The 26,407-nt window shown below is 43.1% G+C and overlaps 1 protein-coding gene across 6 annotated transcripts in view; it reads left to right on the top strand.

Annotated features, from left to right (window-relative positions):
* slc8a3 (solute carrier family 8 member 3) overlaps positions 1-26,407 on the top strand; it is a 520,179-nt gene that overhangs the window by 466,954 nt on the left and 26,818 nt on the right. For all 6 annotated transcript variants that reach the window (XM_072265807.1, XM_072265815.1, XM_072265787.1 and 3 more), the window contains exon 6: positions 6,731-6,830. In XM_072265807.1, the coding sequence (XP_072121908.1) occupies positions 6,731-6,830 (100 nt within the window). The remainder of the gene's footprint in view (positions 1-6,730; positions 6,831-26,407) is intronic.

The raw sequence follows: 26,407 nt of genomic DNA, 5'->3' as shown, positions 1-26,407 counted from the left end.
CTTTAGCTTATTAAAACTGGTTGTTAGCAAGATCCAGGTCCCATCTTTGCTTCCTCAACTCTGATGGGTACAGAACTGAACATATCCAGAAAGCACCTGGAACAGAAATGGCACAACTATCCACTCCTATGTTTGGATACACCATTTTTATGCAAGCTTTGTCTTTCTCTGCCCCACAACCCACTGCCAACATGAGGCTGTCAGTTTTACATTTGATGCATTGCAGAAAAACATGGACAGTCAAGTGACAGAAAAAGTATAGTACAAAGTATGAAATAACGGATTATGGCAGATAGAACATAAGGTGTGAAAGTGTTAATTCTAAAGAGAGTTGTGCAGAAATTAGCAGACTATAATTAAGGACACCTTGAAAATTCTCTGCAGATCAGAGACAGACAGCACAAAGTAGTAAAAATTAATACGTTTATGAATATTACAAATTAAGTTTTTGAGGAGGTGACTGAAGAATTCGAAGAGGAATGATTCCTGAGGACAATTGATAAAGTTCCTCAGAGGAGATCACTAACTGAAGCTGAAGCCCATGCATTTGAAGAGAGACTATTGAGAAAGAAATTAGCTCCACAGCTGGAGATGGAAGGTGAGGATATTGGGTACATACACATATGGGCCGCATGTGGAGAGAGGTGCCCTGCAAGGATGTTTTTGGACTTCAACCAATCATCATATTTATAACCAATTTGTTTGATGGGATGAAAAGTCACATTCAAGTGTTCTGTTGACACAAGGGACATAAAGTAAGGCGACATCATGAGCAGTGAAGATGGATGTAGGGCTGTGGAATTCTGGAAAGTTTGAGCAGTCCATCCCCATTAGTGAGTTCAGACTACTTAAATCTGATTGTGTTGAAACAAAGTTAGTTATGATCCAGTTTTCCCTTCTTCCCTCTCGCAAAAGATACAAGAGCTTGAGAGCATGTAGCACCAGACTCAAGGGCATCTTCCATCCCACTGTTATCGGGCTCCTGAACAGACAGCACATACGCTAAAGGTGAATTCTTGTTCTCCTAATCTACCCTGTAATGCTCCTTGCACTTTGTTTACAATGCACTGCACTTTTGCTGTAGGTGCAACACAATATTCTGCATTGTGCTTTCTTTTTGTTACCTTGATGTGCTCAGGTATGGCATGATCTGCCTGGGTGCCATGCAAATGTTATATCTTGGTACACACAACAGTAATAAACAATAAGACAATAAGATATAGAAGCAGAATTAGGCCATTTGGTCCATCGAGTCTGCTCTGTCATTTCATCGTGGCTGATCCATTTCCTTCTTAGCCAAAATCTTCTGCCTTCTCCCCTTAACCCTCATGCCCTGACTAATCAAGAATCTATCAGCCTCTGCCTTAAATATACCCAATAACTTGGATTCCACCGCCACCTGTGGCAATGAATTCCACAGATTCACCACTCTGTAGCTAAAGAAATTCCTCATCAGTTCTAAATGGACATCCCTCTATTCTGAGGCTATGAGCACTGGTCCTAGACTCCCCCACCATAAGAAACATCCTCTCCACATCCACTCTATTTAGGCCTTTCAACATTTCCATAGGTTTTAATGAGATCCCCTTCATTCTTCTGAATTCCAGTGAGTACAGGCCCAGGGCCAGCAAATGTTCCACATATAATAAGCCTTTCAACCCCAGAATCATTTTTGTGAACCTCCTTTGAACCCTTCCCATTGTCAGCGTATCCTTTCTTAAAAACAGAGCCCAAAACTGCTCACAATACTCCAAGCGAGGCTTTACCAGTGTATTTGTGCTGAAATCTTTACAAAATAATTTTTCTTAAGTGGACCATTTTGTATTACCAATACCATTTGTAGCTCCCAGTGGCCTCAGGCAGAACATCCTTATCCCAGCTGGGGTGTGTTGATGAAGCCTCTAAAGCCTTTATCATCCGCAAATGCCGGAATATAATGGCATGAATGAATCCTCTCATTTATTTGCTTTTTGAGCTTTTCTTCCTCCATCTCTAAGCTCACTTCTTCTGAGCCACAGAGAACAGAAAGATCCCAGGTTTGTTGGGAATATTGCAGGGGACAAAAATGAGCTCTCCCAGTGGAGAGACTCAGAACTGAATTACGAGCTCTTTTTTTTTCCCCACAGATTCTGCGTGACACGCTGAATTTTTCCAGCATTTTCTGTTTTCATTCCAGATTTCCAAAAGACCCTAAGAATAGGAACAGAAATACCTGTAGGCCATTGCTTCACTTTGAATATATGCAATAATTTGGCCTCCAAGGCCATCTGTGGCAATGAGCTCTTCAGATTCACCGCCCTTTTGCTAAAGAAGTGCCTTATAATCTTTGTTCGAAAGGGATGCCCTTCTAATCTGAGGCTGTGCCCTCTGGTTCTAGGCCCATGCACAATAGGAAACATCCTCTCCATGTGCACTCTATCTAGGCCTTTCAATATTCGATAGATTTCAACGAGATTCCCTCTGATTCTTCTAAATTCTAGTGAGTACGGAGCCTGATCCATCAACGCTCCTCATACAAGAACATTTTCAATCCCAGGATTATTCTTGTAAACCTTCTCTGGATCCTCTCCAATGCCAACATATCCTTTCTTAGATAAGGGTCTCAAAACTGCTCACCATACTCCAAACAAGGTCTGGCCAATGCCTTATAAAGCTTCAGCATTATATCCTTGCTTTTGTATTCTAGTTCTCTCCAAATGAATGCTAACATTGCACTTACCTCCTTTACTACAGACTCAACTCGTAAATTCACCTTTAGGGAATCCTGCACCAGAACTTCCAAACCCTTATGTACTTCTGTTTTCTGAACCTGCTCCCCATTTAGAAAATAGTCAGTGCTTTTATTCCTTCTACCAAAGTGCATGACCACACACTGCTAAACACTCTATTCAATCCGCCACTTCTTTGCTCATTCTCTTAATCTGTCCAAGTCTTCTGCAGACTCTCCACTTCCTCCACTCTACCTGCCACTCCACCTGTTTTAGTGTTATCCACAAACTTGACCACAAGGTCATTAATATTGTCACCAGATTACTAACATATCATGTGCAAAGTAATGGGCCTACACCGACCCCTGCCAATCACCGCTCGTCACCAGGAGACAACTAGAAAAAGCCACTTTTATTCACACTCTTTGCCTTCCGCCAGTCAGCCAATCTTAGAGCCATGTTTTTTATCTTTTTGTGTAATACCATGTTTAGCAGCCTCGCGTAGCACTTCTGAAAATCCAAGCAAACAACATGTAACGATTCTGCTTTATCTATCTTGCCTGTTATTTCCTCAAATAACTCCAGCAAATTTGTTAGCTCTAAGATTTTCCCTAAAGGAAACCATCTTGAATTCAGTCCATTCTATCATGTGCCTCCAAGTACCTTGAAACCTCATTCTTATTAATGGTCTCAAACATCTTGCCAGCTTCTGAAGTAAGGCTAACTGGCCGATAATTTCCCGTATTTGGCCCCCTTTTTAAAGAGTGGAGTGACTTTTGCAATTTGCCAGCCCTCCGGAACCACTGCAGAGTCCAATAGTTCTTGGAAGATCACTACTAATACCTTCTTCTTTCAGAGCCCTGGGGCGTAGTCCATCTGGTCCAGGTGACTTACCTACCTTCAGAACTTTCAGCTTCCCAAGCCTCCTCTCCTTGTTCTCAGTTGCAGAGGGCACGTACGGTATTACTAACCATGATGAAATCTCAAGAAACCCTTTGTAACTCCCGTTAATATTGAAAGCTACAGAAGTTATACTGTAATATCACTGACAGCCCTGTCTGTGTTTCCCATCCAGCTCAGTGCCCAGTTCTGCAACCTGTCACCAGTGCATCAGACAATGGAAAGGCAAAATAGAGACCAGTTTGAAAGAGCAGTGCACCCAATTGGTGCCTGCTTGCAGCAGAGCTCTTAATACCCGCAGCGCCAATTAAAACAGACCATTCCCAGTGTCACTCCTGCTGACCCTGACAAGGCCGCTATGGTACATATGGGGAGTGCTGAGTGAGATATGGTAACGTGCTTGAGCTCACCTGCAAACCTGGCTCCAACTCCCCATGCTGAGAAAGTGAGAGAAACGATGAGGCATGCGGGACAGCGCAGGGCAGGAGAACACATGGAATTAGTCAAACAGTAATTCCTCTTCTAAAAGTAGTACTCTCTTATTGTAGCATCACAAATAAAAAACAAAACAAGCAGCAAACTTGGCACTCTTCTGGCTTTAATTAATGACAATAGAACCACAACAATTAAACCTACTCACAGTGATTGCTACATCGTTTTGTCAGTACCAGTGTCAAGCAATCTTACAAAATAACAACTATTTTGCTTGATTATCATTTTCCCAGCAAGATTGGAAGTTCCAGCTCCCAAGGGACTCACACTAGTTGCAAAGTGCACTTTAAGGTTTATGCAGAATTGCTGGACAGCCTGATCAGTTGACCAGTGTGGCTACTGTTTGGATGTTCATGTTTAAATATGCACTGGGCTGTGCCGATGGCTAAAGCGAAAAGGGGATATTGGAAAGCACAGGTCTAGGACTTTGGGTTTTCTAATAAATAAGGCTTTCTTAGACAGCCCTTCAGGATCAGGCAATCAGCCTAGCAAACCAGCATATCTTTGGGATGTGGGAGGGAGGCAAGTATCTGGGGAAACCAATGGACTCACAAGGGAGATCTTGAAGGTTCCACACTGACAGATTCAGGGGTCAGGAAAGAACTCAGAATGCCTGAGCCCAGAGGTAGTGGCGTCGCCTGCTGTACTACTGTGCCTTTTCTTTAAAGTGGTCAGAGGCACAGCAGTAGTGTTGAACGTGGCTTTCAGCAAAGTGGTGACTGTTGAGCCAGTGACTCTGTAGTAGATTGGAAGTACTGTACTTGTTTATAAGAGGTATGTCCCTGCTAACAAAAAGAAACTTTGTCGCAATGAACAGCACGGGGAGAAACACTTTATTTCCGATGACCACCTGGTCAATAAGATTCATAAAATTTGTTGATATACCCTAACTTAGTCTTATTTGGTAAGTCTAACGCTTAATACTGAACTGGTGAATACTGGTGTTAAGATGTCCATGTGGGAAAATACCTAATCGCAATAATATCTGATTCAATTGGTTGATAGAATTTAAGGAACAAGGTATCTCCAGAAGTAAATTTGAAAAAAAAAATTACTTTGATAAAATGGCAGAGCATTTGGAAGAGGTTGGTTGGATAAATCATGATGTGTGTTGACAACACCATGACAGAATATAAATAAAAAGCTTTTAACAGCAAGTTTAAAAACAAAGAACATTATGTACTTTAAGAATGGGTGAGTTTTTATGAAGTCCAAATGGCTGGTCAAAAACAAATACGTTATAAGTAAAATGGGACTACAAGTGCTATACACAGGTAAAAAATAATGCAAGGCTTTATTGGATCAGCTAACAGTAGATTTGTAGTCATTGCAATGGCTTGCATATTCTTAGGTCGTGTTGGTCGTTAATGCAAATGACACATTTTACTGTATGTTTCAATGTACATATGATAAATAAAATAATCTGAAATGTGAGAAGTAGGTGAGAAGATCATTGATTATATTCAGTTATTGAACGGTACTCAATAAAGGAAGTCTCAAGCAAATGCACACTTTGACTCTTGAGAATGACTGGCAACCGACAGCAATTAATAGTGCTGATAGCAATGAAAATGTTAATGTTTCCTAAACTGGAATTATGCCAGTGTACATCCAATTTTTCAAATAGGGCAAAAGCAGAACTAGATAATTATAGGCCCATTAGCTTGACGTCAATAATAGGTCAGATGTTCCAGGGTGTCCTTGTAAATGTGTTATTTGACCAACTAGGCAAGAGATTATCAAAGGTATTTAACATGACTTGCAAATGGGAAGGCTGTGCCCCAGCAATTTAAAGTTCTTCAGGTTTACAGAAAGTCTTTCTAGACATGTATCACGCACAAAATTGCTGGAGACACTGAATAGGTCAGGCAGCATCTGGGGTCGGGGGGATGGGGGGTGGGGGGATGGAATGAACAATCCAGCTGAAACCCTTCAACAGAAGCAGAAAGGTAGAGAGCAGAAGCTGAAATAAGCGGGTGGGGGAGGGGATAAGCAAGAGCTGCTGGGTAATTGGTTGTAGGGGGAGGTAGGAAGTGAGAAAGAGCGTGATGTGAGAAGCTGGCAGCTGATAGGTGGAAGAAGCATAGGCCTGAAGGAGAAGGAATCCAACTGGAGTGGAAGCAATGGAAAGGAGCTGAGGAACCAGAGGAAGGTGAAGGTGATGAGCAGGTCTCATGATGGTGGGGAAGGGAAAGGGAAGAAGTAAAGGAGCTGGGGGATAAGGGAAAGCAGGAGATTAGGGGGTGGGAGGACAGGGCGAAGTGGTTAACATAAGTCAGAGAAAATGCTGTTAATGCTGTCAGGTTGAAGACTACCAAAACAGAATATGAGGTGCTGCAGTTGCAGTTGCAGTGGAGGAGGCAATGGACAGAGACGTCTGTGTGAGAATGGGAAGTGGAATTAAAATGGCTGGCCAGTGGGAGATCCTGGCACATGGCAGCTGGAGTAAAGGGAATCCCCAACCTGCTTCGAGACTCACCGATGTAGAGGAGACCACAGGGGGAGCAAGTATTTGGGACGAGTTGGAGAGCTTATTCAAAGAACTGGTAAATGCAGGGTGAGTTGAATGTTGTTGGGTGATTCATTGTGCATTAGATCCGGTCATTAATTCTGCATCCTCTAACTGGCAGAGCACAGTGGATAAGCTCATAAAGAAGACGAATCTTGCGCTTGTGGTCGGGACACATTCCTGGCGGGATCAGTTCATGGAGGCCATCACAGTCAGTGCAGGTGAGGTATTTATGCAAGTGCATCCGATTTATAGACTGCTTTTAACATAAGCTGTAACTTCTTTTGATTGTGCAAAGTAAAACAGACCTGTGCACCGTTTGCTTGCCTGTAACTCATTACAGCAATGGCTCACTGCCGGAGATCCATGAGCCTGTCCTCGTTTGGGGAATGGAGGTGGAGAGGGTCAGTAGCTTTAAATTCCTTGGCGTTAACAGATCAGAGGATCTGTCACATAAAGGTCATCACTGAGAAGGCACGGCAGCACCTCTAATCTCTTAGAAATTTGCGTAGTTTCGGCATGTCACCAAAAACCTTAACAAACTCCTATTGATGTGCAGTGGTTGCATCCTGACTGGTTGATTCATGGCGCCGGGTATGGAGACGCCAATGGCCAGGAATGGAAAAGACTACCGAAAATGGTGGATACAGCCCAGTCAATCACTGGCAAATTCTCCCCCACCTTTGAGCACGTTTACATGGAATGCTGCCAGAAGAAAGCTGTATCCATTAGCCAAGACCCCCCCCCACACCCCCCACCCCCATCATCCAGGCCATGCTCTCTTCTCACTACTATTACCATCAGGCAGGAGGTACAGGTGCCTTAGGACCCACACCACTAGGGAATAGTTAATACACGACAGCTATCAGGCTCCTGAACTGACATGGATAACTTCATTCACCACTATTCTTAACTGATTCTATGACCTACAGGACTCTTTACAACTCATGTTCTCAGTATCATTTTCATTTGCACAATTTATCTTCTTTTGCACCTTGATTATTTGTCACCCTTTTTTGTCTGCTCAAGTATAGTTTTCTTTAGATTCTACTGTATTTTGTTTTTCCTGTAAATGCCTGCAAGAAAATTAAGACAGTATATGGTGAATATGTAGGTAGAAAATACTTTGAACTTTGAACTTTGAACAAGCTTGCGAAGTTTCTAATAGTTTTGGCACTGTTTGTTGCCAGCATGCAAAATTTGACTGTCCATATATAAAAAGTTGTCAGAAAGTGGCAATGCTACCATCTGGTTGAAAAACAGTACGTTTTAGAGGGAAGCATTAAGCTGTGAGCTTTTTACTTCTATAGAATCTAATCCTGCATAATATCAGCTAAATTACTATGGTCTAGGAAATCGTTTGGAACATCATAGCTGAGCTGAATAAATATAATGAAGGAAGAATACAAGCCATTTATGTTGAAAATATTCAAAATCTTTCATTCAGACAGATAGTCCTCTACCTTTGCAGCAGTTCCACTGGCATAGTATCTCTTTGCTTTTACCCAAGACCATCCTCAGAAATAGATCATGAAAGCAAAAAGGTTTTGCTGGGGCAATTGGTCAAATGGATTTGCCAACTGCAAGGGAAGTTTTTCTTCAAATCAGACATCAACACTGTCTCTGTTCATGCTAAGGAGACCACTATGGTCAATTTTCAGGACACAGAACACAGAATAGTAAAGCACAGTACATGATAGTTCAATATTTAGACCTATTTCAAGATCAATGTTACCCTTCCCTCCCACATAGATCTCCATTTCTCATTGGTCTACATGCCTATTGAAGAGTTTCTTGAATATCCCTGATGTATCTGGTCACCCAACTACAGGAACGATATCAATAAGGTTGAAAGAGTACAGAGAAAACTTGTAAGGATGTTGCTGGGTCTTAAGGACCTGAGTTATAGGGAAAGGTCAAATCAGCTCGGACTTCATTCCCTGGAGCATTAGAGAATGAGAGGAGATTTGATAGCAGTGTATAAAATTATGAGGGATATAGGTAGGGTAGATGTAAGCAAACTTCTTCTGCTGTGATTGGGTGAGACTACAACTAGAGGTCATGGGTTAGGGGTGAAAGATGAAATGTTTAAGGGGAACTTCTTCACTCACAAGGGGATGACAGTGTGGAACAAGCTGTCTGCGGAAGTGGTGAATGCGGTTTTGATTTCAATGTTTAAGAGAAGATCAGAAAAGTACATGAATGGGAGGGATATGGAGGACTACGGTCAGGGTGCAGGTCGATGGGACTAGTTTGGCACAGACAGACAGGCAGGATGAAGATTCTGTTCCTGTGCTGTAGTTCTCCATATGCCTCCACCACCAATCATGGAATGGCATTCCATGCACCTACTCTCTGTGTAAAAAGTCTACATCTGACATCCTCCCCTATACTTTCCTCCAAACACCTTAAAATTATGCCTTTTTATATTAGCCATTTCCACCTTGGGAAAAAGTAATTGGCTCACCTATCCTCATAAGATGTGATCTCTAATCCAGGCGGTATCTAGGTCTTGTCCTGGACCCTTCATATAAATAGAATTGCGAAGAAACAAGACAAGTGCCTCTAGCTTCTCAGGAGTCTGTGGAGATTCGGCATGTCATCAAAAACCTTGGCAAACTTCCATAGAAAGCGTGCTGACTGCCTGCATTGCAGCCTGATATGGGAACACCAATGCCTTTGAACAGAAAATCCTACAGAAGGTAGTGGATTCAGCCCAGTACATCATGGGTAAAACCCTCCCAATTATTGAGCATGTCTACGTGAAACGTTGTCGCAGAGAAACAGCATTCCATCATCAAAGATCCTCACCCCCAGGCCATCCTCTTTCCTCACTGCTGCCATCAGGTAGAAGGTACAAGTGCCTCAGGACTCACACCATCAGGGTCAGGCTCTTGAACAAAAGGGGATAACTACGCTCATTTAAGGACCCTGTAATATTGTCACTTCATGCTTGTTATTTATTGCTACTTATTTATATCTGCATTCGCAGTTTGTTTACAGTTTACAGCTCCTGATGTTTACAGTTTACAGATCCTGTTTATGGTTACTGTTCTATAGATTTGCTAAGTATGCCTGCAGAAAAAGAATCTCAGGGTTGTATGTGGTAACATGTATGTACTGTGATAATAAATTTTACTTTAGAGTTTGAACTTTGAAATCTCCTCTGCTCCCTTTTTACAGCTTTCCCCTCTTTCCTATAATGAGGTAAACAGAACTGAAGTGTGGTCTACCAGAGTTTTATCGAGCTGAAACATTACCTTGCGGATCTTGAACGCAATCCCCCAACCAATGAGGGCAACACACCATATGCCTTCTTAACCGCCCTAACAACTTGCATGGTAATTTTGAGGGACCTGTAGCTCTGGACCCCAAGATCCCTCTGTTCCCTTAAAGTGCCAATGATCCTGCCATTAGCCCTGCCCTCTGCCTTCGTGTCCAACCTTCTAAAACACGTCACCTCACACTTTTCTGGATTGATCTCCATCTGCTACTTTTCAGCTCAGTTCTGCATCCTATCCATGTCCCGTTGTAACCTACAATGACTTTCAGCACTATACTCAACACCACCAGCCTTCGTTCAATCCAAACCACACTCTAACTAATGTGGCAAGCCAAGTCGGAATCAAGTTTCCCTGAATCCCATGTATCTTCACTTTCTGAATGAGTAAGCCATGGGGATCTTTATCAACTGCATGTTCATCCATTGTTCTATCTTCATCACTGTGTTCTGTCACATCCCCAAAGAACAAAATCAGCCTCGTGAGGAATGGCCTGCCCCTCACAAAGCCATATTGACTATCCTTAATCAGATGTTGCTTCTCCAAATGCTCATAAATCCAGTCTTCACCGACAGGTCACCCTCCACTGATGTAAGACTCACTGGTCTATAGTTCAACAGGATTACCCCGATTACCTTTCTTGAACAAAGGAATAACATTTGCCACCCTCCAGTCTTCTGGCACTACTCCTGTGGCCAGTGAGGACACAAAGATAATTGCCAAATGTGTAGCAATCTCTTCACTTATTTCCTGTAGAAACCTGGAGTATACCCTGTCTAGCCCTGGAGACTTACCTACCCTAATGTTTTCCGAAAGTTCCAGCAAATCGTCTTTCTTAACTTCGATATGTTCCAGCATTTCAGCCTGTTTTGCACTGTCCTCAGATTCATCAAGGTCCCTCTCACTGGTGAAAACTAAAACAAAATATTCATTAGGGACGCCCTCTTCCTTCTCTAACTCCAGGCACAAGTTTCCTCCTTTATCCCTGGTCAGTCCTATCCTTATTCCATTCATTACCCTGTTCTTCATGTACATTGGCCTTCGCATGTCCCCTTCTAGCTTTCATAAGCCCCTCCTTAGGCTCCTTTCTGGTTATCTTGTAACTCCCCAAAGCCCTGTCTGATCCTGGCTTCCTAAACCTTAAGTATGCTTTATTCTTCCTCTTGACAAGATGTTCCACATCTCTTGTCAACCATCTATGGAGGGGAATAAACAGTCAACGTTGTGGGCGAGCCCTTCTTCATCAGGATTTAAAAGGAAAGGTGTAGACGAATAAGCAGATGGGAGGGGGGAGGGAAGGGAGTACCAGCAAGAAGGGATCTGATAGAGGACAGTGCACGTGGAAGAAAGGGAAGGATGAGGAGTACCAGAGGAGGCGATGGGGGCGGGGGTGGGGGGAGTAAGGAAAAGAGAAGGGGTAAGAGAAAATCAGAATAGGGAACGGAAAAGGGGAGAAGGGGAGGGGGCGAGATTACCATAATTTGGAGAAATCAATGTTCATGCCATCGTCCCACTTTTCTCTGAGGTGGCCTATTTCAATTTGAATGCTCATTTCCATTCCGCTATGTCAGCCCCTGGCCTCCTCTACTGACAGAAGGGTGCCACAGTCAGGTTGGAGGAGCAGCACCTTATATTCCATCTGGGTAGCCCCCACTCTGATAGCTGCCCATCATTTCCCTCTGGTGCCCCCTTCGTCCTTCCTTTCCTTCCACGGTCCACTGTCTTCTCCTACCAAATTCCTTCTTCTTCAGTCCTTTACCTTTTCCACCTATCATTCCAGCTTCTCACTCCATCCTTCCTCCCACACCCACCCATCTTCCTCCTCCTCACACCTTCTTATTCTAGCATCTGCACCCTTCCTTTCAGCTCCTGTGGAAGGGTCTTGACCAGAAACATTAACCACTTATTCCTCTCTTTAGATGCTGCCTGACTTGCTGAGTTCCCCCAGATTTTTTTTTTTTTGTGTATTGCTCTAGATTTTCAGCATCTGGAAAGTCTCTGGTGTTCTTGTCAACCAATGTCTCTTCATCCTACAATTTTTTCTTGGCCTCAGAGTGACAAATCTATCCAGAACTCCAGGCAAGTACTCCCTATCAACCCCCATATTTACATTGTACATTTCCCTGAGTACATGTTCCCAATTTATGCACCTAAGTTCCTGCCTAACAGCACATTAATTCACCCTCCCCCAATTAAATGCTTTTCTATATGACCTGCTCCTATCCCCGTCCAAGGCTATGGTAAAAGTCAGGGAGTTATGGACACTGTCACCGAAATGCTCACCCACCAAGAAGTTTGCCATCTTACCAGGTTCTTTGCCTAGTATTGGATCCAGTATGGTCTCTGCTCTAGTCTGCCTGTCCACATATTGTGTCAGGAATCTTTGCTGGATATACCTACCAAATCCCACCCCATCTAACCTTTCTACAGCTGTGCTACTATTCCTGATTAGCAATGCCACCCACCCCCCTCCACCTCTTTTACCTACCTCTCTGTCCTTTTTGAAACATCCATCATCCTTTCTTCTGCCCTATCATCTTATGCAGGGGATTTTTAAGGCAATGGAAGAGTCAGAAAAGGGATGGACAGAACCAAATCTGACAAATTATTCTTTTCAGTGACTGTTATTATTACACAGTGAAGGTGGTTAAAATTGAAGAAGCTCACCAAAAGATCTTTGGGCAGCATGGCAGTGTAGCGGTTAGCATAATGCTTTACAGTACAGGCGACCCGGGTTCAATTCCCTTCACTGCCTGTAAGGAGCTTGTACGTTCTCACCGTGACCACGTGGGTTTCCTCCGGGTGCTCTGGTTTCCTCCCACAGTCCAAAGAGGTACCAGTTGATAGGTTAATTTGTCATTATAAATTGTCCAGTGATTAAATTGGGCACCATGGCTTGTAGTAAACATTGTTACTGAAAAGACAATAGAATTCTGAATTGTGATATCATGAAAAGGCTTTAGAACGGAAAATGAAAGCAGGCATAAGATGACATTGGTTGCCATCCCTTGGATAGCTATGGCTGATCATAAATGGAGCGTCATGCATTGGTGAATAGTTGAAAGAAAACCAGAAAATGTTGGGAGCAGCCAGCTGGTCCGGTGGCATCTGTGGAGAGGGAAATAGAGGTAACACCTCTGGTCAATGACCATCAGAACTGGAGAAGTCAGAGAACAAGTCTGTTATAAGTTACAGAGGGGGGGAGATGTGGAGAGAACAGTGGGGATGTCTGTGATGGAGTGGAGACCAAAGGTGTCCACGTGATATCACTTTCATTCAAGCTATTGGAGAAAACTGAAACAAAAAGAAGGCATTAGAGGAATCAGATACAGATCACTTACTGTACATTGGTAGAAGCCTCAAACAAATGAGAACACCGGATATAACTAGCAGGTCAGGCAGCATCACTGGAGAGAAAGACAAAACTGTGTCAATGTCAGAGGCGGATGACCTTGCATAGCGGGCCAGTTCTGACAAAAACTAAAAAGGGTCCTTAGCCAGAACTGTGGAAGGAGAAACATTTTGCTCAGAACCAGCAAGGAGAAAACAGGTTAGCAGCCAGCTGAAAATATTGTATACCTTACTAAGAGAGCTGTTGATATTTGTTCAGCTTGTAGATTAGTTTAGTTTGCAAGCTGAACATCCAATCAGAGAATTAAAATTTTGTCAGATTGCATTTAAAGACTGTTCCTACCGTGCCAGATTTCAATGTCAGGATTGATTCTCCAGTTATAAAGGCACCTTTCGGGTATTTTTTTAATGCCTTCTACAGTTTGTTACATATATTATAAGGAACAGACATGGGAAACAGAAGAACGAAACCAAGTATTGACATCAGTTTATCATGCTTCTGTTTCTGTTTTCATGCCCACTTTTTCAGGGGTGAGGTCAGTCACGTGAAGAATGCTGGAAATCTGCATTTCTCTTCTGCTTCAGACCATTAAGGTCACAATGGTGAATGGTTCAAAGCTGATGCTGATAGATCTTTTTTAAGTATGAGTATTCAAAGTTTTGGATATTAGAGGTCACACATCAAAGGCAATAGCTGGAGTTAAAATGAAAATCAGCTATGACTTATAACAGAACATCCTAAAGATTTCTTTTAACTGTTCCCTCACACAACTCCCCCAGCAGCAAACCACCTTCAGGCTCTAGCATCGAAATGAATAACTGTCGAGATGTGAAGGGCAGAATCCTCCACTCCTGTCGATTCAGTGTTGTGCTTCAGGGAGCTCGCGCAGTCAGTGTATGTCAGATGCTGGCTCCAGCCCAACATTCCCTTGGAGGGCAGTGGGTCCATAATGCTGAGTCACACTTCCCTAAAAGAATGATGCATTCAGTGGACTAATGTAGCTCTTGCGAGAAGGGACAAGAGTGTCTGGTGACAGGTAGTGGTGGTGAACAATGAAATTGGAATTGGAATTTGTTTACTATCACCACACATACCAAGTTGCAGTGAAAAGCTTGTCTTGCAAACTGCTCATACCGATCAGATCATTGCACAGTGCAATGAGGTAGAACAAAGTAAAGCAATAACAATGCAGGATAAAGTGTAACAACTATGGGGGAAATGCAGTGCAGGTAAACAATAAGGTACAAGATCATTACGAGGTAGACTGGAAGGTTGAGAGTCCAATTTATTGTACTAGGGAACCATCCAATATTCTTATAACAGCAGGATAGAAACTGTCTTGAGCCTGGTTGTGTGCTCTTTCAGGTTTTGTACGTTATGCCCAATGGAAGAGGGGAGACAAAAGAGAATGTCCAGGGTATGTGGGTCTTATATGATGCTGGCTGCTTTACTGATACAGTAAGAGGTGTAAACAGAGCCCATAGAGGAGTGGCTGGATTCCCTGGTGTGCTGAGCTGTGTCCACAACTCTCCACAGTTTCTTGAACCATGATGCATCCAGATTGGATGCATTTGATGGGCATCAATAAAAGTTGGTTAGGCTTTGTACTTTCCCAGGCAGATAAACACAGTGAGGAACAGGATGAGAGATTACTAGGTGAATGGAGATTCTGTGTCCTCTATCCTTCCATCAACAAGAATATTTCTTCTCTGTACTCTGTTGAGACCCCTCATTACTCTGAATGCCTCGGCTGTTTTTTTAAGCCTTTGACATGTAAGGAGAGCTTTTCTAGTGTCTCAAGCCTTCCAGTAACATTTTATTACATTTCAGTAGGCCTTTTCTGCACCTTCAGCAAGGATTGTGCATCCTCTGGTGCTTGGAGTGCAAGAATGGGATGCAATATTCTAACTGGCTGAGCTGGCCTTCTATAGAGCATTGTTATAAGTGCTCTACTTTGGTAATCCACATGTCTGTTTTTGAAGCTAGGTATATGTCCATCCATGTACACGTTTAAGAATTTGTACTTGCATTGTTTCTCCTTATACTTCCTACCAAATTACACCACTTGGTACTTTTCTTTATGAAATGTTATCTGCCACAGGTCCATCCTCTTTACTAGACTTTCTGCAGCCCCCTGAACTCATGTCACTTTCCTCCTGACCATTCACAACTTTTGCTGTCTGCTATGATCCTTTTACACACACATCCTATGTTTAAGGTATTATACATAAGAGTCAGTACTAGCAGAAGTACCTTGACCTACATCAGTCACCCTTCTGAGATTATTGAGATTGCTTTGACCGTGTGACTGTGAATCATAGCGGTGGGAGATGCTTCATTGATTCTCTTCACTATGTGCAAGTGGTCTGGATCACTGCACCATCAGAGACCATGGAACCATGGATGCATCTCCATGGAGGCTCCCATCTCCACCTCATTTCATCAGGCTATCCTACTGGTTCTTCATTCTCCACCAGAGGAAAGTACACCTTCCTGTCTGTGCTAACAAGCTTAGTAATCATTGTAAACGCCCCAGTGAGTGCTGGGGAGCGCAGGCCTAATATTTGCGGTTGACACTGAGTGAGATGGGGAAATCATGGCGATATATTGTCAGCCAGGCCTAAAATTTTGCTTCTGAGGACAAGCTAACTACAGTCAAGTGGTGGGATTTTTACATTTCGGCAACGTGGTTGAGATGGCAGTGTGCTTGGCTCAGAGTTACGGGTTCAGGACTCACTGAAGCACTTTGAACAGAATTCAGGCTTCTTCCCACATGAGTCTGCTATTCAATCGGTTATTCAACATCCCACAAAAGAGCAGGAAATGCTGCTACCTTAGCCAATCCTCCTCTCTTCACCAGTAACAACAGAGACCAACCAGCAGCACGTCTTCCACCGGGGGCAAGGCTGAGGCATTGCCTGAATGGCAGAGGACTGCACACTCAACCCACCATCTTCTGGCCAGCACAGCATCCAGAACCCAGCTGACAGAGGGGAAATTATTTACGGTGGGTTTATTCCGATCGCAGAGAGCAATGGCGACATCAGTAGCTCAGGTCCCTTCCTTAGAGCACTACGTAAGATTTAGAAGCAGGGGTATGCCATTTGGCCCTTCGTAGCTGCCTTATGACAGATAAGGAACCATCTTGGGGGGTTTTGGAGTGAAGTGCTGGTATCAGCAGAGCTCAAGCTACCTGTTTTTATCCGTTATGTTGTTGCATCAGAAAGGGAAAGAGTTAGAATGGTATACTGAGCTGTGAAGCTTGTATGTCACTTCAAGTACATTCTCAAAATGATGGTGGGCAGTCGATACTGGGTCCAGAAATGGGGAGGACAACATGAGTCCTCAGTTGACTCAACCTTTAAAGCCTTTCTCTTCCAGTCAAACAAGCTTTACTCCTTACACATTACTGGCCTGGAAATTCTAACCTTCCTGGAAAGCCTTGCATGGCTGACCACTAAATGTTTCACAGACAGCCCAGTGCTGCGAAATTCTGTTATGTACCAAGCTCAGTAATTCCAGTGCCTCTCACTATTATAATCTAAGCAGAGGGAGGCAGGGAGTTTGTGGTCTGTGTTACAGAAGAAGGATGAGGGGCGGTGGGTAAAGACATCAAAGCAGTGGCTTGGGAGTGTGGAATTCCCTCCCCACCATTGAGCATGTCTACACGAAGTGTTGTCGCAGGAAAGTACCATCCGTTATCAGGGACATGCTCCCTTCTCGCTGCTGCCATCAGGAGGGAGATACAAGAGCCGAAAGACTCACAGCATCATGTTCAGGAACAGTTATTACCCCTCAACCATCAGGCTTTTGAACCAAAGGGGAAATCTTCACTCAACTTCACTTGCCTCATCACTGAAATGTTCCCACAACCTATGGACTCACTGTCAAGGGCTTTTCATCTCATGTTCTCGATATTTATTGTTTATTGATTTATTATTTCTTTCTTTTTGAATTTGCACACTTTGTTGTCTTTTGCACACTGGTTGAATGCCTCTGTTGGTGTGGTTTTTCCACTGATTTTCGTATGGTCATTATTCTATTGTGGATTTATTGGGTTTGCCCGCAAAAAATGAAACTCGGGGTTGTATGTGGTGACACGAGAATACTTTAATAATGATTTACTTTGAACTTTGAACTTTGCACTTTGAACTAGAATTAGGTTGGGAATGTTCAGAGTTGGGGGGAGATTACTGGCCACTGAAAATTACCACTTTTGTATAGATGAGTGATGGAACCTAGGATGTGTGGGGTGGGGGTGGTTGATGATGGGAATGTGGGGAGAATAAAATGGGTTAAGAGTAGGATTAGTGTAAGTGGCTGCAGATTCAATGGGCCAAAAGGCCTGCATTCTGCAGATGCTGGGGTCAAAGCAACACAAAAAAACACAACATGCTGGAGGAACTCAGCAGGTCAGGCAGCATCCGTGGAACATGGGAAAACACAACACGCTGGAGGAACTCCACGAGAAAACACAACACGCTGGAGGATGCTGCCACAGATGCTGCCCAGCCTGCTGAGTTCCTCCAGCGTGTTGTGTTTTTTCGTGTTGTTTTGGCCTGCATCTGTACTGCAGGACTATGTAGAGTCACGTTAGTGAGGATGATCCAGCCTTTGGACTGGCATCAGTTCTGAGAAGCTCTATAAAGTCAGAAAGATCAAACTGAGACCATGATAAATCTGAGGAAGAAGTTTCAGGGTTTAGGTACAGAGATTGCTGGAAAGGGATTCAGATTCCAATTAATTTCAGGGAATAAGTTGCCAGTGTCATGTGCCTGGAAAGGGGTGGGAATTGGGGAGGGAATCACAAGTGGGTGGGGTTCTCAACCTGCCTGAGCAGGTTCTCTTGGAGCATGTCCAAAGTCTTATATGTATTGTGGAGGCGTGTTGTCCATGAGTGGGAATGAAAACACAGATGTGGTGACCACATGGGCTCAAACATCATGAATGTTGTAAGCCCGATCTCAGAGCGTTTCTATATTTGCCTTTTTCCACATAGCATCAGATATCAGTTTTACTATCAAGCCAATATATTAAAAGGATTACAAAGGTGACGTTAGAGAATTTTTGACAATTGGTGTTAAATCCTTTTATAATTGCTTTAGGAACAGAGTAGATCACCAGCTAATCCATTATCAGAGCAGATTGTCATCTGCATCCGTTGCACTTTTTGATAACGTGCTCTGTTTATTGGCCCTGCAGCTCAGTGCAGTGTCAAGCCTCTGCAGCACTTGTGTTTCCTCTGGTGGCTCCAGCTGATGCAGTTAGTAAATAGCTGGCAAACTTGTGCGAGGGCAATGAGGCACGTCACAGGTAGTGATTTCAGCTCTCAAGTACGCCGGTGAGAAGAAAATAACCTGCATACCACTAATTACTTGCAAGATTGCTACAGATGAAGTGAATGATAAACACAAGAGATTCTGCAGATGCTGGAAATCCAGAGTAACAGACACAGAATGTCGGAGGAACTCGGCAGGATAGGCAGCATCTATGGGGAGGAATATGCAATTGGCATTTTGGGCCATGCCCTGGTGACTTTCTGTGTGTTACAGATGGAGAAGACCACATTTGGTATCATAATCCACCCATCCAATTGGCACATGAAATCTCCATTTTACAATCCTGCCAATGGTTTCACCCCTGCCTATCCTCTAAATTCCTCTCGTCTTAAAAACTTCCAAGTTATTTTCACACCTCTAGCTCAGGACATTTGATAATCCCTGAATTCAATCACTCCACCACTGGAGGGATGTGCTTTTAGCTCTCAAGTACCTAAACTCTGAAACTTCTTCCCCAGATTCATGCAGGTCTCTGTTTCAACTTTCATAGAGCTGCTCAGAATGGACGTCAGTCCAAGACTTGGATCATCTCACTAATGTGACTGCACAGAGCCATGCAGTACAGATGCAGGCCTTTTGGTTATTGAATTTGCACCGATTTCACTATCCTCTCTTATCCAATTTTATTCTCCCCACATTCCCATCAGTAACCTCCCCCCCCCCCACACATCCCAGACTCTACCACTCACCTACACTAAGGGAACAGTTTACTGTGACCGATTAACCTCCTAATCTCACGTCTCTGAGATGTGAGAAGAAGTCTGGCCACCCAGATAAACTTACACCCTCACAAGGAGAACGTGTAAACTCCACAAAGGCAGCACTATGGGTCCTGATGGAACCCAGATCACTGGAACTGTGAAACAGCAGCTCTACACGCTGTGCTTTGATGCAACCCACGTCCAATGTCGGTTTATATCCAGTCACATTACTCTTTCAGCTTCCCATGAAGTTGCCTCTCTTTCCTGTGAGCTAAGCATTAATCCGAACTTGATCTTTCAAGCATTCCACCACTTGTCTCCTCTCACATCCACGATATCCTCGAGGATGTCCAATCAGGATGTTCTGTAGGTGAAAATATATGTCCCTACTGGCTCCAAAGTAAACTATTTTATCGAACAGTGCTGGTCACTGCCTGTGCCACAGCATAGCCAAAATATCTAGTGCACATTCCTGCTAGGGTAATTCCCTGGGAATGCTAAAGCTGTTCTTTTGGCCCTTTGCTTCCCCTCCCCTGAGTGCTTAAGTATATACAGGAAGAGGACTCCAGAAGGTGGTTCTGCAGTCACTGATATCTGATGCACACACTGGCCCAGGGCCCAACAAACTGTAGCTTGTGCGCACAGCCAGGCGCAAGGTGCAGGCCTAAGGTAAAGGCCTGAGCCTACATCTGAGTCTAGATAAGCAGATGCAGGCCCAGATTTTGCTATGGATACATAAACCCACGTTTGGTACAGAGTCATAGAATGATACAGCATGGAAACAAGTCATTTGGCCTATCATCTCCACACCAGCCAGTGGGCACCCACCCAAATTAATCCCACCTCTCAGGTGTTGGCTTGTAACCCTCTAAGCCCGGGAGGTTCAAGAACAAGCTGTCACTGTCTGTGCTCCCACCACCCTTCCAGGCAGTGTATTCCAGGTACTCTGGGTGAAGAATATAGTGTGCTGTATGTATGCACGAGTCTGCATTTAGGTATGTTTCTGCAAGTCCAAGCACATCCAACATCTCTGATGAAATGTCAATGACCAGAAACCTTAATTCTGTTTCCCTTTCCCCAGGTGCTGTCTGACCTGCCGAATCTCTCCTGCCTTTTCTATTTTATATTAGATTTCCAGAATATACATTTTTAATTTATTTTTAGAAAAGCACTATGAACTTTACATAATCTTTTTGATATGTGGGAAAAAATACAGCTGGAGAAAATAAGAATTTAAATAAAAACACAAAAACTATTTTCTTTCCTCTCTGGATCGGTCTTTTTAGACTGATACCAATGCTTCTGTGAGCAGTTTAAATATAGATTATTTCCAGAATGTGGGACAAGTTAGGCAGACAATTGTGTATTAGGAAGCTGTGGTTTTAAAAGCTTTACGTTGTCAGGAATTACTGGCTTGTCAGTTCCTTATTTTTATCAAGAAAGAGCATGTGATGACACGGGTGCTGAAATTGTCAAAGATAGCAATATATTCTTTACAGGGATTATTTGTGTGATTGCTTTAAAGGTCATCGGCTGAAGTCTTTTCACTATACTGGCAGTTGTCTTCATTTTGTGAATGCTCTTCTCAGAAATGTCCACAATTGAGCAGCTCACGAAGCTTTCGTACACTCGAACTTTTAAGTAGCTGTATGAGTGGGGATTTTTCGCAACTAAGAATCTGGATTCTCCAAGACTTTGAGGGAGTTTAATTTGTTCACACCCCATTGCTTTAAGAGGTGGTGACAGGGAGTTGTGGTGGAGAGACCTCTCTTTACAAGCATGATAACTCAGCAATGTTTCACACTTTCCAACAATAATCACGACCCCCATTGATTACAACAAACAGGCCATGTTCTATTTATTAGTGTACAGTTTTCCAATGAAACGCAGATACAATTGAAACTAGTTTGTCTGCCTTTGTAGATTTTATTCTTTCTATTGTTTTTCTTTGTTCTATTGTGAGTACCTTCAAGAAAATAAATCTCAAAGTAGTGTATATGGTGGCACGCACATACGTCGATAATAAATTTACCTTCCGCCTTGAACTTCAAAACTATTGACAATGAGGCTCAGGCTGTAGTGACATGGACTGGCCAGCGTTCCACAGGTGTGACCACCACTTTGTAAGTACCAAGGTGAAGCATGCAAGCACCCTTTGCCCAGTTCCAGCCCAAACCTCTCCATGTTCCTGATCTCCTGGTGTTCCCAGCTCCAGTTGCACACATGACCCATACTCCACCCCGGTTTCTACAACATACCCCATCTAAATTCCTGAGCCCTGATTTTTCCAATCGTAACTATAATTCCAGCCACATGCCAATTATTGATACTTTGCCAGCACAGGATGTCCAATGCAATCCATCTCATGGTAAAAAGGATTCACAGGACACCACGTGAGAGGAGCTCCTTTAACAGCATTCCCAGTAATATGAGCTGACCTCACAAGTCCACGGTCAGTCAGTGGACAACAAGGGCTCAGCATAGTTAGTTTGGTGAGAGCTTAATTGTTGTTAACTCAGAATTGAGTTTAGATTTTGACCTGTCGAAAGGAAATAAAATATGGGGTGAGACAAAATGTGACTGCAAGGTTCACTGTCAGTTCCATGTAAATTCAGCAGTACAGGCCCAACGTGGTCCTACCATAAAGATACAAAAGGAAAGTTTTGTTTCTTAATTGGAAATTGATTTCACCCTAACCTAATGGTGTGCAATTAAATCAGTTTGATTTTTTTTTTGCTCAATGGTGACAGCATTTAATTAAGCTGCTATCAGTGGGACAGGTAGAAACATACAAATATGTTCAGGTCACTCATTGCTGAAAACCAATTTTCTAATGCTTGAAAAATATTTCAAAAGTTCATAGGCCACTTAGGGTATTTATAGCATTACCCAGCAAGCAGATTGAGTCAGAGTATATTATCAGTAACATATCTATATTAATTTGTGTGAAATTCCTCTTCTTTGACTTAAATACAGCTGGAAACCAATTTTAAAATCAGTGGGCATTGTAAACGACTCCAGTCTGATATCAGACTCACAATATTTCATTTACAAGCAACAGGGCTAACAGTTTTGATTTTAACTTGTTAATCTGGCTACAACCTAAAGGGGAACATGTCTACTGTGCATCGGCCATGAGAGGCGTGCAGTCAGACTAGCTGATAAACATTCATGCCAATGACTGATGTTGTCTCAGTGGATTTTAAAATTCAGCTGTTTCAACTCTTACTGTTTCCAAAGGAGAACAATGAATACTAACTTACCAGGATCAGGCAGATGCAATCAATATCAAATTTACTCCACAGGAGTCCAGTTGGAGCGTTCAGACAACATGAAAGATGTCTCCTGAATGCTTTCAAGTGACAAGACTGACTTAATTTGTTCCCCACCAGAGACTGTATCACTCACTGGAAAGTAGGCTGTTGTTACTCTAGAGCTTTGACGCAGGGAGGTTTGTGTTGAATCGTTTGGTTTTTATTAAAGACGTCTGGCGGGTGGTGGGGCAGATATACGTCTCTACCAAAGGAGGTGTAAGATTCTCCTTGCCTCTGCTAGCCGGCAGGCCACCCTTGGGCAGGTTGTACGACCTGCTTAGCGCACTCCCCCGATCAGGGTCACCTGAAGCTATTGGAGCAGGTGGTGGATGGTTGCAGGAGCAGCTGGTGCACATCGCAAGTCCTGGTTGTGCAACTGCTGACGCCAGGCTGAAGAGTATTGATAATGGCTGGGGTCACCCACCTTGTAAAGACACTGCTCAGAAAAAGGCAATGGCAAACCACTTCCGTAGAAAAATTTGCCAAGAGCAATCATGGTCACAGAGACCATGATTGCCTACATCATACAACACTGCACATAATGATGATGGTGAATCCAAATGAGCACTTTGAATGGTATGATGTTGATTTTGTTGCTATCAGTGGTTAAGTTTGCCCTTCCATTCTCTCTTTTGACCCAGCAAAAAAAATATGATTCCCTAGATGTGAGGGGCTGCACTTAATAATTGGATTTCTTTTGAAGAATGGAGAGATTTTGTCACTCTATTAGAGTATGGAAAACAGAGAGATAGCATTTGCAGGTGCCTGCTGACAATATTAATCACTAGAAGCATAGAACGCTTGGGATATAGGGAGACGTAGAATTCCTGCCTCCTAGTTTCATTGATCTGGCTTCAATCCTGACCTTTGGTGCTATGTGTGTAGTGTTTGTATGTTCTCACTGTAACAGTGTGGGTTCCATTTTCTTCTGTTTCAAAATCATGCAGGTACATCAGTTAATTGGATTCTGTAAATTACGCCTGAGTGGGTATGTGAGAGGTAGAATCTGGGAGGAGCTGATGGGAATGTGGGGAGAATATAATGGGTTAGGGTAGGATTACTGCCGTAGATGTTTGATGGTCAGTACAGACTCAGTGAACGAACAGCCTGGTTTAGTGCCATATGACTCTATGTCTGTGCATCGTGATTGCAAAACAATGGCCATTTGGCAGGTCAGTCCATAAACTATCTGATGAGACGTGACTTCTGGCAGCCGACCTGGTCAGATTCCCTGAATGGAGCCTCCATCTCAGTGCTGACATCTGTTGGTGATGGAGCTGTTCACCCTTCCCCCAACCTCATGGCCTAGAGGTCTTACTTTCAAGGTAAATCCTCGTCAGTCTTACCAGCTGTCATTGATAATCCCCCTTTGATTTTACACTGATTTTCATAATCCCTTCCAACCTCCCACCTAACCCTCCACCCTGCTCTATCCTCTTTTTGAATTTTAGCCCCTCTCTATCCCCTTGTTTGTCTGCATGTCGTCTGTGCTGGTTTTGTACCATGTTAATAAGTCACAAGTCACAATACGGTTACTCTAAATAGGAAACTTCATATTCCAATAATTCCCGACCATCTGCTCTCTCTCTTCTTCATTGCTTTATGCTGCTCATTTACTGAATGTGCCTGAGTTGTTCTCATTATTGAACCATGAAGTGCCATATTTAAATAAATCGGTGAGTGAGACACAAGGGTTCCAGCACCCTTGGCAGGTATCATGCCTGCTTTTACACTGGTCCAAATGCAGCCAGCTGCATTTGTCGCTGATGAATTTTAGTTATTTGCAGAGACTGACTTGGCTGGAATTGTTTTCCTTTGAACAAGTGAGACTGAGGGTATGTTATGTACAAAATGATGAGAGGTCCACACAGGATCTATTTCCATTAACGGTAAAGTCAGCATCAGAGAGAGCATAGACTTAAGGAAATTGACAGAAGGAGGCTTTTGGGCATTTGTTTTCATGTGGAGAATTGTGAGTGTCTGGAATTTGCTGCCTGAAAGACAGTGAAGGCTGAAACAATTATGGAAGTAAGAACCTGAAGTACCAAAACCTGCCAGTGAAAAGGTTACTTCTGTCAGATTTCTATGATTCTATGACTACTCTTTGCCAAGACATCATGTTGGATGTGTGTGTATTATATCTGTGTGTATGTATATGTGTGTGTGTATATATATATATATATATATATATATATATATATATATATATATATAGAGAGAGAGAGAGAGAGAGAGAGAGAGAGAGAGAGAGAGAGAGAGAGAGAGAGAGAGAGAGCCAGGTTGTTTAAGACTTTTGGACAGTACTGTATTTCTCAATTTGAACAGAGAGCAAGTTTGTAAATCTGGCAGAAACAAAAGATACTATAAGACCATAAGACATAGGAGCAGAATTAGGCCAATTGGCCTATCGAGTCGACTCTGCCATTCAATCATGACTGATTGTTTTTTTTCAGTCCTCGGCCCAGCTCCCCAACCTTCTCCCCATAACCTTTGATGCCATGGCCAATCAAAAACCTATCACGCTCTGCCTTAAATACACCCAACAACCTAGCCTCCACAGCTGCCTGTGTTAAACAAAATTGTACAAATTCACCACCGTCTGGCTAAAGAAATTTCTCTGCATCCTGGTTTTAAATGGATGCCCTTCTATACTAAGGCTGTGCCCTCTTGTCCTAGACTCTCCCACCATGGGAAACAGCCTTTCCACATCTACCATGTCTAGGCCTTTCAACATTCGAAAGGCTTCAATGAGACCCTTATCATCCTTCTGAATTCCAGCGAGTACAGACCCAGAGCTAGTATAAGTTCCTCATATGATTACCCTTTCATTCTCAAAATCATCCTTGTGAACCTCCTCTGGACTTCCTCTAATACCAGCACATTTTTTCTTAGATGAGGAGCCCAAAACTGTTCACAATACTCAAGGTAAGGTCTCACGAGTGCCTTATAAAGCCTCAACATCACATCCTTACTCTTGTATTCTAGACCTCTTGAAATGAATGCTAACATTGCATTTGCCTTCCCCATGACTGACTCAACCTGCAAGTTAACCTTCAGGGTGTCCTGCACAAGGACTCCCAAAGTCCCTTTGCATCTCAGATCTTCTCCCTGTTAAGAAAATAGTCTGCACATTTATTTCTGCTACCAAAGTGCATGACCATGCATTTTCCAACATTGTATTTCATTTGCCACTTTCTTGCCCATTCTCCTAATCTGTCTAAGTCCTTCTGCAGTTTACCTGTTTCTTCAACACTCCTGCCCCTCCACCAGTCTTTGTAACATCCACAAACTTGGCAACAAAGCCATCTATTCCATCATTTAGATCCTTGACATTCAGCATAAAAAGAAGTGGTCCCAACACCGACCCCTGCGGAACACCACTAGTCACTGGCAGGCAACCATAAAAGGATCCTTTTATTCCCACTCATTGCCTCTTACCAATCAGCTAATGCTTTAATCATGCCAATAACTTTCCTGTAATACCACAGGCTCTTAACTTGGTAAGCAGCCTCATATGTGGCACCTTGTCAAAGGCCTTCTGAAGGTCCATATATATAACATCCACTGCGTCCCCTTTATCTATCCTACTTGTAATCTCTAAGATTTCCGACAGGTTCATCAGGCAGGACTTTCCCTGAAGGAAACCATGCTGACTTTGTCCTTTCTTGTCCTGTGTCACCAAGTACTCCATAACCTCGTCCTTAACAATTGACTCCAACATCTTCCCACCTCTGAGATCAGGCTAACTGGTCTATAATTTCCTTTCTGCTGCCTCCCACCTTTCTTAAAGAGCGGAGTGACATTTGCAATT

This window comes from Mobula birostris, chromosome 1, assembly GCF_030028105.1.
Source record: "Mobula birostris isolate sMobBir1 chromosome 1, sMobBir1.hap1, whole genome shotgun sequence".
NCBI classification, from domain to species: Eukaryota; Metazoa; Chordata; class Chondrichthyes; order Myliobatiformes; family Myliobatidae; genus Mobula; species Mobula birostris.
Note: the sequence above shows the minus strand (reverse complement) of the source record. Positions and strands in the feature narration are given on the sequence as shown.